This window comes from Corvus kubaryi, unplaced genomic scaffold, assembly GCF_017639235.1.
Source record: "Corvus kubaryi isolate FWS band 111438036 unplaced genomic scaffold, C.kubaryi_AGA036_p1.0 37397, whole genome shotgun sequence".
Lineage (NCBI taxonomy): Eukaryota > Metazoa > Chordata > Aves > Passeriformes > Corvidae > Corvus > Corvus kubaryi.
The window spans coordinates 663,554-679,244 of NW_024581136.1; the positions used below are offsets into that span (position 1 = coordinate 663,554).

The following is a 15,691-nucleotide window of genomic DNA, read 5'->3' on the forward strand; positions in this document are numbered from 1 at the left end:
GCTTGACAGTTCATATAGAACTATTTTAGCTCACCCCAGATTACAGTCATTCAAGTTTTTCCCTGCCTGAACTGATAAAAAAAAGCATCCAAACATAAACCTGTTCTCAGTTAATCAAAACAGCACCAGGCCAGAGTCTCGGCTGAAAGTCTGTGCTCAGGAAATTCCCAAGCAGAACACAATGCCCTGCATCCTTTGCCCCTGTTCACATGCTCAGAGTGCATCACTCTCAGGCATTTCTTCCAATAATCTTTTCTCAGGAATCAAGCTGCAATATGTGCTAATGTGTCAGTGCAGTCCAAAACCTTTTGAAACAGGAGGAATGGGCAAGGAGAGAAACCTCCTGCCAGCTAAAACCGGCTGTGGAAATGTGGTTGGACTCCATCACTTTCAAATGCTGCTGGAGGAGCAGGCTGGTGAGCCAACAGGCAGGACAGCTTGGGCTGTCTAAAAGAACAGAGCCCAAAAATTTCAAAACCTTTTCTAGAATTGATATGTTGCACAGAGCTACTTTTTGCCTCCTTATTAAATAAGGGACTTTCTTGCTGTCCTGGGCCCTAGCTGTCACAGGTTTTACATTGCACCATTTAGCCTTCCTTATTGAATTTTACATATCGTAATTTCTCCTTCATTCTCTTCAGTATTTTTCTTTTCTTACTTTTGCTGCCTTTGAAATTGTAAAGTGCTTTTCCTTTGCCACTGACCTGAGATGGTTTATGACCAGCTAACCCCGTTTCCTGAATGTGCACTCATGACTTTCTGGCTTTTACCATTACGCTTAGAAGCTAAAGAGAAACTTCTTATTTCCAAAAGAAATTATTCACATTTTCAAAGTAATGCAATATATTTAGTTCTGCTTGACCGTCTCAGAATTAAATAGCAATTTATTATATTTTGTTTGGATTATTAGTTAATATATCATATTAACAACACACAAAGTATCTATATGGCTGATTACTAGTGTGCAATTTGTAGTCTACCAAGTGCTACGAAGTGATTAGCAAAGCTAGACAAAAAAACCCTCAAAAAGTATTTTAACCAATAACTGAAATAATCTTTATAATAAGGAAGTATAATATTGCTTCATATGGTTCATAAACACTCTAACTGAAGTCCAAAATTAAACTTTAATACTCAAAGTGATTAATTTTATACACCTCAGTTAGAACTTCTGTATGGTGCTGCATGACTCAGAATTACCCTTGAGACTAGAACTTCATGCAACACAGCTCTTAAACATTAAACTTTTATTTGAGGGACTGGCACAAATGGTCAGCTTCATCAAGGGGTTCAAAGTGCCTGCAGCTTGCCACAGCCCCCAGGCCTCTCCCCTCTCTTTATGACTTCATCCAGCCCCAATTATAAGACCTAAGACAAATCTCAAGCTTTCCATTTACCCTTCTGAAATCCATCCAATATTATTAGATTCTCTTATTCCAAATGCCACATCAAATATGGCTCGGTGTCATTTTACTGCAGTGAAGCACAAGCCATATTTCATTATGTTATCCAATAATGACATTGTTTGTCTCCAGTTCACTCCCATGAACATGTCACTTTGAAAAACTGCCGTGAGAGACTCCTCTTATAGGTCCTGAAAGCAAATAAGACATAGCCCTGAAACGGTGCTGAGCGCTTTCTGATTCTGTTTGCAAGGCTGATTACTTGTATCTGGACATACGGCAGCATTCAAAACACTCTGTGCTTCCTTATCAGCAGGCTACATTCCAGTTATTTGCTTCTGGCTATTAAAAGCTCTGTTCAAATTTGACTATCACTTGAATCCACTGCAATTGGTTATCAGACATATTTTATAACTGTGAAAAAGTCCTCATCACATAGAAAAAAAATCTTCCATATCAGAATTATTAATAAATTAGAGCTGGAAACCTTTTCTAAATGTTGGAAACAACAGATTGTGTACATCAGGTTTTTTTTCTTTTAGTTACATATGTTAAAATCATGTGGCCAACTTAAATTCATCTTCAGATATGACCAAACTGTGTAAGACTGAGGACACGTTGTGGCTGCTTCAAAACAATTCAAGCCCGTTACCTGTCTCTCTGGGGGTGTCTGTGTGATGTGGTTTGCACACTCCCATGAGCCTGACACACACAAACACTTGGGCAGGAGCACACTCGGCATCAGTAAAGCAAACGTTTCTTCACACACTGACACAGGATGGCTGAGTGAGCTGTGTGTTTAAATGCCATGCTGAATAAAGGCTTCTGATGAGGAGGAAACTGCGGGGGTTGAATGAGAGTGGGCTGGCACAGGTTACTGTGAGCCTTGCCAAAGGACCCTCCCCAGATTCCCTTTATTGTTAATGGAGAAGGGTGATGGAGTAAAAGCCCCAAGATTTACATTTATCCTCTCAAAGAAAGCATCTGCTCCAACAAATACACCAAGAGTAAAACTTCAGAAGGCTCACAAGCCCTGCGTCTCTTTTTATTTCTGAGCAGGCATATAATTGTAATTACACACAGTGTGAATAGCCAGTGGAACTATTAACATCTTTAAAGTTAGGGACACAGGTAAAGATTGATTCTGGGCTTGAGCATGGTTACACATGCTGGGTCTTGTTTGCTTTACTGGACCAATGTTACCTTTTGCAAACACTCACCAACGTTTCTACATAAGCTTCTTGAGAGCTCTCAAGTTGCTGCAAGAGGCAGAGAACTCCACAGCCGCCTTGCAACATGGCAGGTACCTTCTGCATTTGTCTGTGAGAGGCTCATGCTTACTGAGCACTGGCAGCTGTCAAACCTTTGGGATGGGGGAAGCACTTGTGTGAGATTTATGTGGTAACAGACTCATCTTTCCTCCCTGAGGAAAGGCTGACTTTCCTCCAGAGTGACACCTGGTGTCTCTGCACAGCTCAAAAGCCAGCCTGACAAAACTGTGATGGAGGTGTGCAATTTCTACACGTGAAGTGGCACTGTCTTATTCACTGCCTCTCATTTCTCACTTTGCTATTGGTGTTAAGGCAACACTAAGGCTCCCCATCTCTGAAGGAACTCAGTGGTCTCCTGGGTGGCTGTTCTGCATAATGACAAGTTCATCCATGACATCTGGGACTGGGAATACTCAGCCCCAAATAGACCCAGTCCCACATAACTGCACTGAGGCACAGGCTCATTTCAGATGCAGGAAAAAGGCAAATGAAATAAATGTATTATCTCATTTAAAATGCATACAGTCCCAGGAAGCAGGATAGATTGGAGGTGTCACTGAACAGTGCATAGTAAATAAATCATATTTGCAATGCAAGACACTTCAGCTAGCCAAAGCCTGAGGTGGTTAGGGGCATAGAAACTGAGGGCCTGGACGTTTTCAGGACTACAGAGCTCAAATCTTTAAGCAGCATTTTCCACCATGAAATCACAATCAAAGGTAGAAGTCCCATTTGTGTTCAGGAGGCAGAGATGTCTGCAAACCCACCAGAGCTGTGGCACACAGGCTCTTACACACACACCTCATTGCTATTCAAAAGCACAGTAATGAGCAAATGGCTTCTCGCTGTAATACCCCAGGCTTTTCCCAGCACCATGTGCACAGTAAATTTTCTTCCAACCCGCCAGTGTATGCAAATTCTGTGCTCTGAAAATGAGGTTGCTGCTGCTTAATCAGTACTCTCCATTTATTTATGTCCACCTTGCTGGAGGGAATCCAGGCAGGTTGGACTTGCAACAGGAATCTGCTTCATGCAAGGTACGGAGACATACTGTCTGCTTTGGTTGTCATTTCCTTTGGATGTTTTCCTACAGGAAGCAGGAACTTCCAGGTATCCCACTATTGAGTCACACAAATGCTCCTGCTTTATACACTAGAACATATTTCAGTGTATAAAGGTATAAAATGCCTATTCTGTGCCCAAGACTTATTGTCCTTGAATTCAAGCCGAACCCTATACACACAATAAACAGGAAGAACTGAGGCATTTAAGACTAGTGTACTTATTTTCATAGAGATAAGCAAGCAAACAAACACAAAGCAGAGGGGCACCAGGGAAGAGATAGAACCTCTCCCTCTGGAATTATGCAGGACCTGTTTTTACAGGGCCTTGGATAACCTAATCTAAAGCCCTGCTTTCAACAGAAGGCTGGATTGTCTCCAGACTGTCCCTTCCAATCTCAAATTATCTATTACTCTGTAGTAACTTTTACAGTCTGGTAAATGCTGGTACAAGATGATAGAAGACTCAGAATTAAAATATATGCCTCTAAAAATAGTTTTATTGCTAATGCACTTTGAAAAAAAAGTCTTTAATCTCAACTGACTATTACGTGACAGCCGTTCCCATCAGTGCTCTGTGGGGCTCTCTGCATTTTGTCATTTAAGCACCATGTAAGCCAGCCCATACAATGCTGGCTGGGACCTAGACTTCTACTGAAGTCTGAGGAAGGGCTGATTTTCATGATTTCTAACTATTCAGATAGAACACTGTTTATGGAAAACTATGCCATAGTCTCCTATGACCAAAGACATTCCTTGCTACGTTTTCCTCTTCAGCCCACATGCTGGCCTTGTACCTGCACAGGACTGAATTGAGTTAGGAGCAAACTGCACAGACTGTCTGGAGTAGAATGAAATCAGCTGATACACTCAGTTTATTGTGCCTTTAAATAATAAAACTAACCAAATTATTTTAAAATGGACTCAAACGAGGCTGATTTTCAGAAACAAAACATTTCAATATGGGTAAGAAAGGCCAGTAAAAAAGTAAGGAAGTTAAAGACTAGCTATATGCTCCTAAAAGTAACAGAGTGTGAAAACTAGAGTGTGGTAAGGTTTGTAAAATTCCTACTAAACCTTTTTGTATTAGCTGAACTCATGTTCTTTGCAAATCTCCAAGTCTTGACACAAAAGCAAGGAGACAAAAATAAGAAACAAACAGTTATAAAGAGAAGTGATACTCCCTACTAGATGGTTCTCTTGCATTTAGTGCTAGCCAGCAGGCAGGTAAGGCTGGCAGGTAACACTCAGCCTCTGGTATCTGATGGGAAGCTCATTGTGGGAATTCTCATGAGTGAAATGAGAGAAAACAGGATGTCAGCCACACAGAATTAATGCTACTGATGGAGGAGTGTTTCCCTGGAGAAGCACGAATAACTACACTTGAGGAGAGATGTCTCCATGTCAGGATGGCCTCCCAAGCCTGCCTGTGGGCAGAGGGCAGGACGGGACCTCCCTGCAGTAGCAGAGCCCAGCCAACCATCCTGCTCAGCACCCCGAACACTGAGATGCCCCTTGTTTTGGGGAACACACTGAAATGAAGCTCAAGGAGGTCTGTGGCCATTACAGAATTGCACCATGCTTTTGATAAAAGAGCAGTAGCAACAGTGATCGTGCCAAACTGGCATTTTTTGATTTTACTAATTGGGTTGATGCACCTACACACATCTTGCTTTTTTGATTCCAACTTGGCAGAGGAACTCATCAAGAGATGGGGAAAACAAGTCTGATAACCTAGGATCGATTCTCACTTTGGTGAACTCCTCTCAGCCTGGCTAAGGGCTGTGTGAGATGTAATATACTCAAACCTTTACAAGTACTGTGCACAACACCAAAACAGTGCAAGAGTGTCAGAAGCAAAACAGGCCTATTTTAAGACTGAATTTCTTTAGATTGACAAATAATGCTGTTTCACAGCAGTGGTTCTGCCTGAAACAAAGATTGTTTCCTTTAGTCTTTCCTATTTACTCATTACTTGTGAATGTTTCCCTTAGCAGAAGAGAAAAGCTCTTCCTGACATGGCCTCTCTCCAGTATACAGGCTTGCTTTCTAAATTCCAAGTGTAAGGCAGTAGACACTGAAGAAGAGCAAGGTAGATCAAGAATTCCTCTACCTTGCTCATGGCCCTATTTTCTCCTTCAGAGACCACACAGGGGGACACTGGAAAGTGTGGACAACCTCACCTCACACCATTACCTCTTCCTTTGCTCTCCAAGAAGTACATAACTGATCACATGAACACACATGGCACCAAACACCCACAGGTTTTAACTCCCTACACACTGCAGTTACACTGAGGAGATGGATTGAAAGAGTGCTTGCCTGGGCAGACAAGTAAGAAACAACTCACATGAAGCTGTCACAGTTAAGCAACACAAATCAGAGGGCTGCAGGTGCTGTCCATGACCTGCTCCTGAGCTGCTGGGTTGTGCAGGGAGCTTCTGAGGCTGGCACTGGGCAGCAACATTGGGCATCCAGGTAATGGAAACCTTTCAGAGGGACACCTGAGCTGGGGCTTCTCCAGTGCTTCTCCAGTCCAGGTCTGATTCATCAAGTTGTGCTACAACACAACCCAAATTATTGCTGGAACCACACTGTTTGCTTTAGCTGGTAAGTGGATGAATACTTCAGTATTTAGTATTCATTAATCCACTTGTCACCAGCAGTACAGCTCCACTTGAGCTTTACAGAAAAATTCTGGGGTTTAGATGGCCTTTAGTCCTATTCTCTTACACTGTTTTTTCTGCCTGTCTGCTCCCTTCAGTAGTGGAACAGAAAGAGAGGAAAATGACCCTTTTCTTGCTTTTGGACAATGATCAATCAATTGTTTGAAGACCTTTACCCTAAAGAAAACAATAAATCTCTGCTTTCCTTTCCTATTATGCTAAACTTACCACCTCCAAAAATAAGCATGTTATTGTACTTCAGGAATTAGATCAAAAGTAAATACCATGATCACACTTCTAATGATAATTACTTGAACAATGTACGTAACTCACAATTACCAGAGTGATCAGAAAAATATGGTTAAAAGAACAAAAGAAGTATTTACATAAAAGAGAATTTGTAATTTCAGTTAATTAATTCAACGATGACTGCTGACTTTCTGTCTATAAAAATATCAATTACCATCCAAACCAATAGGCCAGCTCCATGTGTCCTCCCCTCTGTGACCCGCAGGAAGGGGCAGTGCTGGTCAAGAGCAGTAACAATTCCTAGCAGTCGTTGAACACTAACACAGCAGACTTTGGTTAGCACCCCACACCACAGAGAGAGCAGTTACCAGAGTGATGCATTGCTTGTGGGGTGGCAAGAAACCAAAGCATCTCCATTAGTGGTGGAAAAGCTTCCTTTTGGCTGCCTCCCTGCCCTGGGCAGCAATCCCACGCTCCAAAACCTGCCAGTTCTCCCTCATGCCCCAGATGCCTCATGCTCGCATCTCTGCCTGGCCTGGGGTGCTCACTCCAGCCCTCATGTTCCCACCTTCCCCTGGTCAGGTCACAGCAGATCCCTCCACCATCCTCTCCTCAGTAATTCCACCAGAGCATCCAAAACACTTCCAGGGCTCAGGTTGCACTTAACAGCTGCAAGAAGAACTGGGCACCCACACCAAGAGACAGACCCCATATTTATTTTTTTTAGAATAAGACTCTTCAAGCTGGGTTTTTCTGTATGTGAAATGCTTTGGCTCAGCTCTAGATTGAAACAGTAGCTCTGCCCTCCTCTCCCCCACTTGGCTCAAGTCACTACTGTGATTCAAGATGTGATTTTGATTTATTAAGACTAATTTCCTGCAATGAGCAAAACAAAACACATACAATGGTCCATCTGGGCAAATAATTTCTGAGAAGGCTTGCAAGACAAATAGCACAGCACACTCTGAGACACAACACATGAATAATAAAAGGCCATTTTAGCATTATATATTTGCTAGCATATAATAAGATATGCTGGATTTACACTGAGATTTAGATTTGTCTTGTTTTAAAATGCTAAATTCTACTTTAGTGGAGCCAGTATTTCACATTACTGTTTCAACTGAAATCCTGATGCTGGTTCTAGTACCAGGAAGAGGTACTTTCTCAATTTCTCAATTCCAATTAAAAGCTAATTTCTCAATTCTAATGAAAATTATTTAATTATGTCTCAAGTCACTATATTTAACAAAACCAAACAGATAACCTGCAGACCTCAGACCAGCAAAAGTTCACTGATTTCAGCCAGGGATGATATATACCTCCATTAGCAACAAATTACAATGTTAACACAGCTGCCCATAAAACAGTGATCCAGTGATGTTTTTTCAGTGTGCTGGACTAGAAAGAACTCTCCTGTTCTGATTCATGGACAAACTTCTGGGTTTGACAGGAGTTTTAGTGCCACAACAGAACGAAGGTTAGAGCTTCCAAACTACTTTCCTTTTTAAAATCTAAGAGGATTGGAGAGAAGAAAACCACAGGTTGGAGCTGCCCAGCCCTGAATGAGGAGATCCAACATCTCCAGATGAACAGCTCAGTGACTGAATCACTGTCATCTGCTCTGCTTGTATACATATATAAATACATATATATTTCCTAAGAAACAGAAAACCATACAGAAGAGACCACACTGAGAAAGATTATTCTCAGTCTTTGAGTAAGCTGGATTGTTTCAAGCATTGGGATGAATTGTTTCATTGCATATGGATTATGAAAAAGATCGTAACTTATCTCAGACCTGAGCATTCACAATCTCTATCTAGGAGCAAAGACATGTTTGACTTATCAGGGGAGAAGAAAAACTACCGATGAATCTATTAAGAACAAACATTTTGGAAAAAAACCCCCAAAAAACAGGATGAAAAACTTTGTGTAACTGATGAAGTAATCTGAAGTGATAGTTTGACTTATAAGGGTGAACAATTTTTATACAGCAGGGCAGGAAATAGAAGAAAACAAAACCATATAGTTCATTTGGTCTTTCCTGGTCTTCACAAGATCTTAAACATAATTGTTTCAGGCTTCATTAATTCTATCTTTATTTTATTCTAGTATATGCCTGTCTTGGTGCTGTTTATTAATCAGCCAGTAACTGTGGTATTAATTAAATTATCACTGCTGTTTGCTTTAGGAGACAAGGGTGGTGAGGGCTGTTAATGCCTACACAGTGATGTGAATTCAAAAAGGACCATCACAGCTGCACAGGTGTTTGCTTCAGTGAAAATGTCCCTTTTACCTGGGCTGCAGACAAGCCGAGGCAAGATTCATCTTTGAGGCTTCTCTGCCCCAGAGTGTGGAAAAGCTGCCCTGGAGAACTTGCATCTCTGCTGTATTCTGAGCAGCTTTCACTGGCTGAGCAGGGTGAAAATGTCCTTTTTTGTGAGAGTGACAGGGCTGGTTTGGGGAGGAATGGGGGGGACAAGCAGTGTTACCTCTAAGCCTACTGGGGCTTTGAAATACCAGGGGATAGAAGTAGGAAAGCAACAGTCTTTCTCAGGTGACTGCCTTTCCTTCCTTGCTTTCACTGGATGAAACGAAGAACAGAAAATTCTGAATCCTACTCCAAGTCAGCTACAACTCTGGCTAAAAATCAAACCAACTTGTCTCCACTCATATCTCATTAAAAACTCTACAATGTAATAAATTTTATAGATGTCTAAAAAAATACACACTTTTAAATTAAGTACTATTTAAATTATTTATTGTATTATTCCCTATTGTATAACTCAACTAAATTCACTTTCAGGACTAAATTATGGCTGGCTCATAGTATTGGTATGAAACATCTCAGTGCTGTTGCTTTGAACTCGGCTCTAATGGAATCCTCTGTATAGAAGTCTGAAAAGGAATTAACTTACATGCATTTCTTAGTTCAGCTGGCAGATCCATGAGACTTTGGCAGAGAAAAAAAAATAAAATACATGGGTCCCCATTCAGGAAGATTTGCTTTGACATTACTCTTATTTTCTGCACTAGGTTATTGCAGTGTCTTGAACTACAGCCATGCCCTAAGCATTCATCTCTGACAACAGCAAAACACACTGATTCACAAAACCTGTCAAGAGTAGATTTAGGCTGAAAAAAACCAAACAAGTCAAACTTGTATAATACTTATTGAATTATAATCCTTTGAGAATGTTGATACCTCTCTGCTAGTAAAGGTATAGTCACACTTTTCCCAGCATTCTCATTTCTTTTTAGAGCAACTGATCCTTGACGATTTTTAACCTTGGCCTAAGAACCATTTTAATTTGAACTATGAAAAGCATTAAGCTGAAGAAAAACATTAAAACATTTAAGTGTGATTTTGTGGCAAGAAGTAGTACTCAAAGAAGTCGCAATGGGTGATTTTTGTGTTTACCAGCAGTTCGGGTTCCCATCTGTTCTATTCATAAAAAAGAGGGAGGAAAGATGTTATTTCTGCTATTTTTTCCAAATACACCTGGGACTTCACTTGATCTGTTTCTGCATTACTAAAAGTTACCATAAATTGTAGTTCAGTACCTCTATTGATATGTGAATCAGCCACTACAATAAACCCTTCAACCACCTTATCTGTCAGGGGTGCAAATAACAGTAATTGTTGAATAATATTCTCTAAATTTCACTTTACTTTCAGCTTTGCCAAGTGGATATAAAATAGCCTGCTATTTGCATAATCACTTTATAAAAAAACAACAACTATGTGGTGAGGATTTAAGTCCCAGATGAAAAAAAAATGAGGAGCTGCTATAATCTCCAACAAACTGGCATTTCAGCCTAAATGACAGCAGAAATGGAAGATGCCTTGCATACAGATTATTTGTAACATGCTGGAGCTAGGATGCACCACCTAGAGCAAGAGCAGGACAACAGCTTTGTTCACATCCACAGGATTTAAGATCAATGAAGTTACTAGGTCTTTTACCTTTGTGGACAAGTTGTAATATGGAGCTAACAAAGAAAGGGCTGCTGTACACCAAAGCCTGTCAGGCTGGGATTTGAATGAGGGAATTGTTTGCCACTTCTGCCTGGCCAGTGCCACGCCTCTCCTGCTCACAGTGGCCAAACCCTGCTGGCCCAGCTGCAGCTGAGGCTGCTCAGGGATGAGGAGGAGCTGGGCTCCAGCAGTGGAAGAAGGAGGCAGAGAAGAAACTATCACAGACAGCAGCGATTAGATTTGATCCAGAAATCATTAAGAGTTGCTGAGCTAAGGCAAATCTTTTAGGAAAATTAATCCTGTTGATTTGAACGTAGCTGTAGTTGACAGCACTCTCCAACCTCAGCAAACTGAGCCAGCAGCAGGTTATTCTGATTTCAAACACCTTTGCAAAACAGAGGGAGAGAGTGAAAGCCAACAGGTCCAAGCTCCCTGAGGGAAAGATGCAGCACAGCGGGAGCTCATTTTCTTGAGACAAAAATGTTATTCCTTTAAAAATTTCATCACACCTTTCTCTTATCCAAGAATATGCTTTCTTCTGGATAGTTCAGCAATATTACTTAAGTTGTAGAAGATTGCTGGGGCCCAGACACACCGAATCCCGTATGATGCACATTCTGGGCACTGCTTTGCTCTCTGCTCCCCAGGCTTCCCGCCCCTCTGGGATTGCTTCTGTGTGCACAGTGTGCAAGTACTGCTCCAAACAGTGCTGCAAATGTGAAGTGCTTAAGAAGATACAAAGACAACACCTTATTTTAGCAGTGTTTAAATTTCACCCCACACATTGCTAAAAAAATTTTTTAAAATACATTTTTATGAAAAAAATCAATTTGTCCATAAAATTAGTAATGGAATTCTGTACAACTCTACAGTCTACACACCCTATTGATGACACTTTAAACTCCTGATTTAATCGGCTTCTCAGTGTCAGTTTTTATTTGTACAATAATATCACAACTGAAACAAAAATCCAAGAAGCAGAAAACATCTACATCTGTTTGATGTTGTATGTGAAAGCCTTAGATATTTAGCAACTTCTTTGATGCTTTGATCTCCAAAGAAATCTTACTAAAATTATGATCAAAGGATTTTATATTATTCTAAGTACTTAAGAACGAACCATCTTAGGGCAATAATCAGTATTCTGTTTAATCCTTCACCCTTGGAATCCATTATTGCTAAGCACCTCAATCTGATGGGAGTTGCATTTACTTAATGATGATATTCTCCTAACACAGAGTTAGAAGCACCAGAAAGCAACACTTCCAACTTAGAGCCAAGAGCTGGATTTTATTCTTCTGGCTAAAAAGTGCTTTTTAAAGCTGTTTTTAAAATGTATGTAACTTAAGAAAATTGGTATGCAGCTCATACCAGGCAGATTTTTATTTTTCTACAGCAGACAAAGAAATAGAATTTCCAATATGCAACTACTTTTAATTTAATCTATTTCTAACTATTTCCTATTGTCAGTGTTTATAGAGGACTATTACACAGATGGATATATCTAATATTTATAAAGTAAATTAACACTCTACTTTATAACATGCAAAGACAGATAAATAATGAATTATCCTTTTCATCAATCTGACCACATAGTGTCTATTTCATTGTAATATTGAGTACTGCACCAGACTGGTTGCTGTAATCCCCCATGGTGAGTTAAATCAAAGGGTGTGATACAAAGAATCCCTAAACTGCAGCCTTCAGAACAGGAGAAAAACATTAGAGCCAAGCAAGATTTAACAAAAACACAATTACTGCTTAGATTATGGATTTACCACCGTTGGTTGATGAGAGGTAAGGGAGGATTGGACTTTTTCAAAAGCAAGTAGATGAATCCCTGACTCCCAGGCACAGCCATAGCCTTAACAACCTCCCACATCCTGACTAAGAAATTCCTTCTCAGTTTTACCTGTGCAGATTATTCTTCTTTCTGCACACCCCACCCACAAGGGTGGGTTTCCTACTATTTATATCCCCATGCTCCATCGCTTTTAATGGTGAAAGATGACGAGCAGACTGATGTGCAAACACCTCTGCTGTGAACACACTGCTGTAAGCATTCTTCCAGGCTGACAAGAAAACACACCTGCTCTAAATGAAAATCAATCTCTGTTAAATCTGTTTGCTCCAGCTCGCTTGGACTGGCGCTGCTTTAGAGCTCACAAAGAGCTGTGCTTAGCAGGAGGATCACACATTCAGCTTTGGAAGATGTCAGGAGCACCAGGAATGCCAACTGCATCTGAGGGACCCAAATACATGCCAGAGGCAGACACAGGTTAATCACATCTCTGAAAAACCCATTGGAAGGTTATCTTTCCTTTTGGACTGAGGGGCTTGAGAAAAAGGCCTGTCAAGGAAATGTTTTCCAAGGCACAAGGTTAATTCATCTTGGAGCACCCTCCGTCCTGACTTCAGCATTCCCTGTAATTCCATTGTCATGCCCTTACAGACTCATTTTGGGTTTGATCTGTTTGTATCTCCACCACTGAAGAGCAGGAAGCTGCACAAACAAAGGATAGTCCTCCAACCCAGGAGTATCCCAGGACTCCTAAAGGCACCAGCATGGCCTGCCTGCAGTCCCAGGCTCCGTGTGAGCTGTGGGGAGCAGGAGTTCCTCCGTGCTCCTGGGGCTGTGGGCTATAGGACAGTTCATCAACAGCTAGGGAGCAACTTCAAGGGAAGTCACTGCCTCGCTGGAGTTCACAACCCAGCTGGGACAATGGAATCTTCAGCTGCCTTTTGTACAAATCCACACACACCATAGCTACTTCAGGCCTATAATCCTGGAAGATGGAATATGATGAGCAGTACCACTTAAGAGATTTTACCTTCAGCTGCATGATAAAATGCTTTTATCTTGGAAAATTACTTACTTGATTAAAGTGCTGAAGTTTTTCAATTAAATTGTTGATGAGTGGGTCCAATCCTCTGACTTTCAGTTCTGGATTATTAATTTGTGCCTTCAGTCCATTGGAAACAACTCTGCTGGTGTAACTGAAAAACAGAAAAATACCACATCAGTGACTGGAACCATGTCCACCAGAATCAAAAACCATATTACAGGTGACTTACAAAAAGAAAATATTTTGTAAATGGGAATAAATTTTTAAATAAATATTTATGTTTTTAAATACACCAACCAGAATAACAGTCAATGTTTCTTGCAGCCTCATTTACCACTTCAAACTATTCAAGTCATGAACCAACAGCAATTTCATAAATCACAGAGAGGTTTGTTTCATTCATAATTTAATATTTGAACCTTTGTAACAAACATTCTCAAGTTCTTCAATACAGCAGTCAAGGCTGATAGCTTCCAAAAATTCACTCTTTTGTTATTTCAGAAACTCAGGGAATTTAAGATGGAAATTACATTGCACGAGATTGAAGCAAATTCCAGTGAATGGGGAGTCTGGTTTGAAAAAGATTCATAATCAAAGTGTGAATTGGAGTCCTCTTGTCAGACCAGCTGGGGACACTGGGGAAAAACTCTCTGGGGACACTATAAAGCAGCAGGTGCTGCTCTACCATAGTTCCCCATGGAGCCTCACCTGCCATGGGCCACACACAGCAATTCTCTCTGACCAAGCCCTGCTTTTTCTGAGGAACAACAGATCTGTCTCACCCACTTCTCTCACTGATTGTTGACTGAACAGTTCCTGCCAGTCTTTTCTAGGAACACCCCACAAGGTATTCTCAATCCTGCTTGGGCTGGGACCCAGGCACCCTCATGCGGAAAATCCTAGGGTTGTGCACACCTGGTCTCTCCTTCTCTACACATCTATACCACAGCTGAGGAGGTGAATTCATCGGCACGTGTTTGCTGAATGCAGTGCTTCTTAGAAGTATCCAGACTCCTCCATATTTGCTCCAGCATTTATCCGTGTACAGTTTAAATTCAACCCCTCCAACCAGACTGCAGGTTGCACAGAGGTACAGAGCAGCCGTTTTTTTGAGAGTTATGGTTTTTATGGTTGTATGAAACCCTCAGCTCAGCACTCATTTGTAACAAAGGTGATCAGGGATGTTTTGCATGACCAGCTTTGAACTGGACAATGACTGGTCACATACCAAACTCTCCCAGACTCAAACACACACCAGGGAGGACCTCATTAAAGATTCAAAATTGGAATCTTTGTAAGTCAGGGAGCCACTGGCTCTGCTCCTTTGGACTGAAATGTCGAGAGACATATCCTGCTACATCTTTCACTTTGATCATCCCTACACACTTGGATATGCCAGATGTTCTCCTATCAGTGAATTCTTCACTGTAAACCAATTTGTGCTGAAGCTGAGGACAGCACTTCTGAGTAGAAAAAAAGGCCCAAATTCTATAGTAGAAAGGCAACAGAATGAATTGGGGGGAGACCAAGCTCTCCAAATATATTCATCCTATCGTAGTTTTATTTAGGATGAACCACAAATTTGTGCAAACTGCTGGCAGAAGACACTGTAGTACACTGCTGCTAAAGGTGTGGCTTAGAAAAAAATAACTGAGAATGGCCTGCTTTTTCAGTAAACTCAATAAATGTCACTTCTCAGGGAAAAAAAAAAGAAAAAAATTGTTTAAAACAGAGAATTGAGAAAAATCAATGTTTTGCCCGAATAGCCAGATAGTATTTAGAGGACAAATGTTAAGGAAAACCTTTTTCACTGAGATGGTATTTTTTTTGTTCACTGAGCCTTTTAAAGACAATGTTCTATTTTTTCTTGATATGTAACTCATATATGTATAAACGAATCTAAAGTATAAATTTTCACAATGCAATGGCACACCCAAAATGATGGTAGGGCTCAGATCTTAGAAGCAGACCCAGATGGACAGATGTCCCCAGGAAGAATCCAGCTTAAGTACTGCTTTGAAGCCAAGGCTGGTATGGACTGTATCCATCTACATCAATTCATCTGGACAACAGAACAACACTGCTGCATCTTACCTGCCTTTACCTTTGTTCACAAATCATATTATTTGCTGAATGCTCAACATAGTTCATTCACGTGAAAACAAACACATGGTGACCCACTGTAGAAGTACAGGGACACGTGACACAGCTTC

At 40.9% G+C, this 15,691-nt stretch overlaps 1 protein-coding gene across 4 annotated transcripts in view; it reads right to left on the minus strand.

Annotated features, from left to right (window-relative positions):
* The window catches only part of LOC121670935 (glypican-5-like), a 338,374-nt gene that overhangs the window by 133,487 nt on the left and 189,196 nt on the right, over positions 1-15,691 (minus strand). For all 4 annotated transcript variants that reach the window (XM_042041913.1, XM_042041910.1, XM_042041912.1 and 1 more), the window contains one exon: positions 13,509-13,629. In XM_042041913.1, coding sequence (XP_041897847.1) covers positions 13,509-13,629 — 121 coding nt within the window. The remainder of the gene's footprint in view (positions 1-13,508; positions 13,630-15,691) is intronic.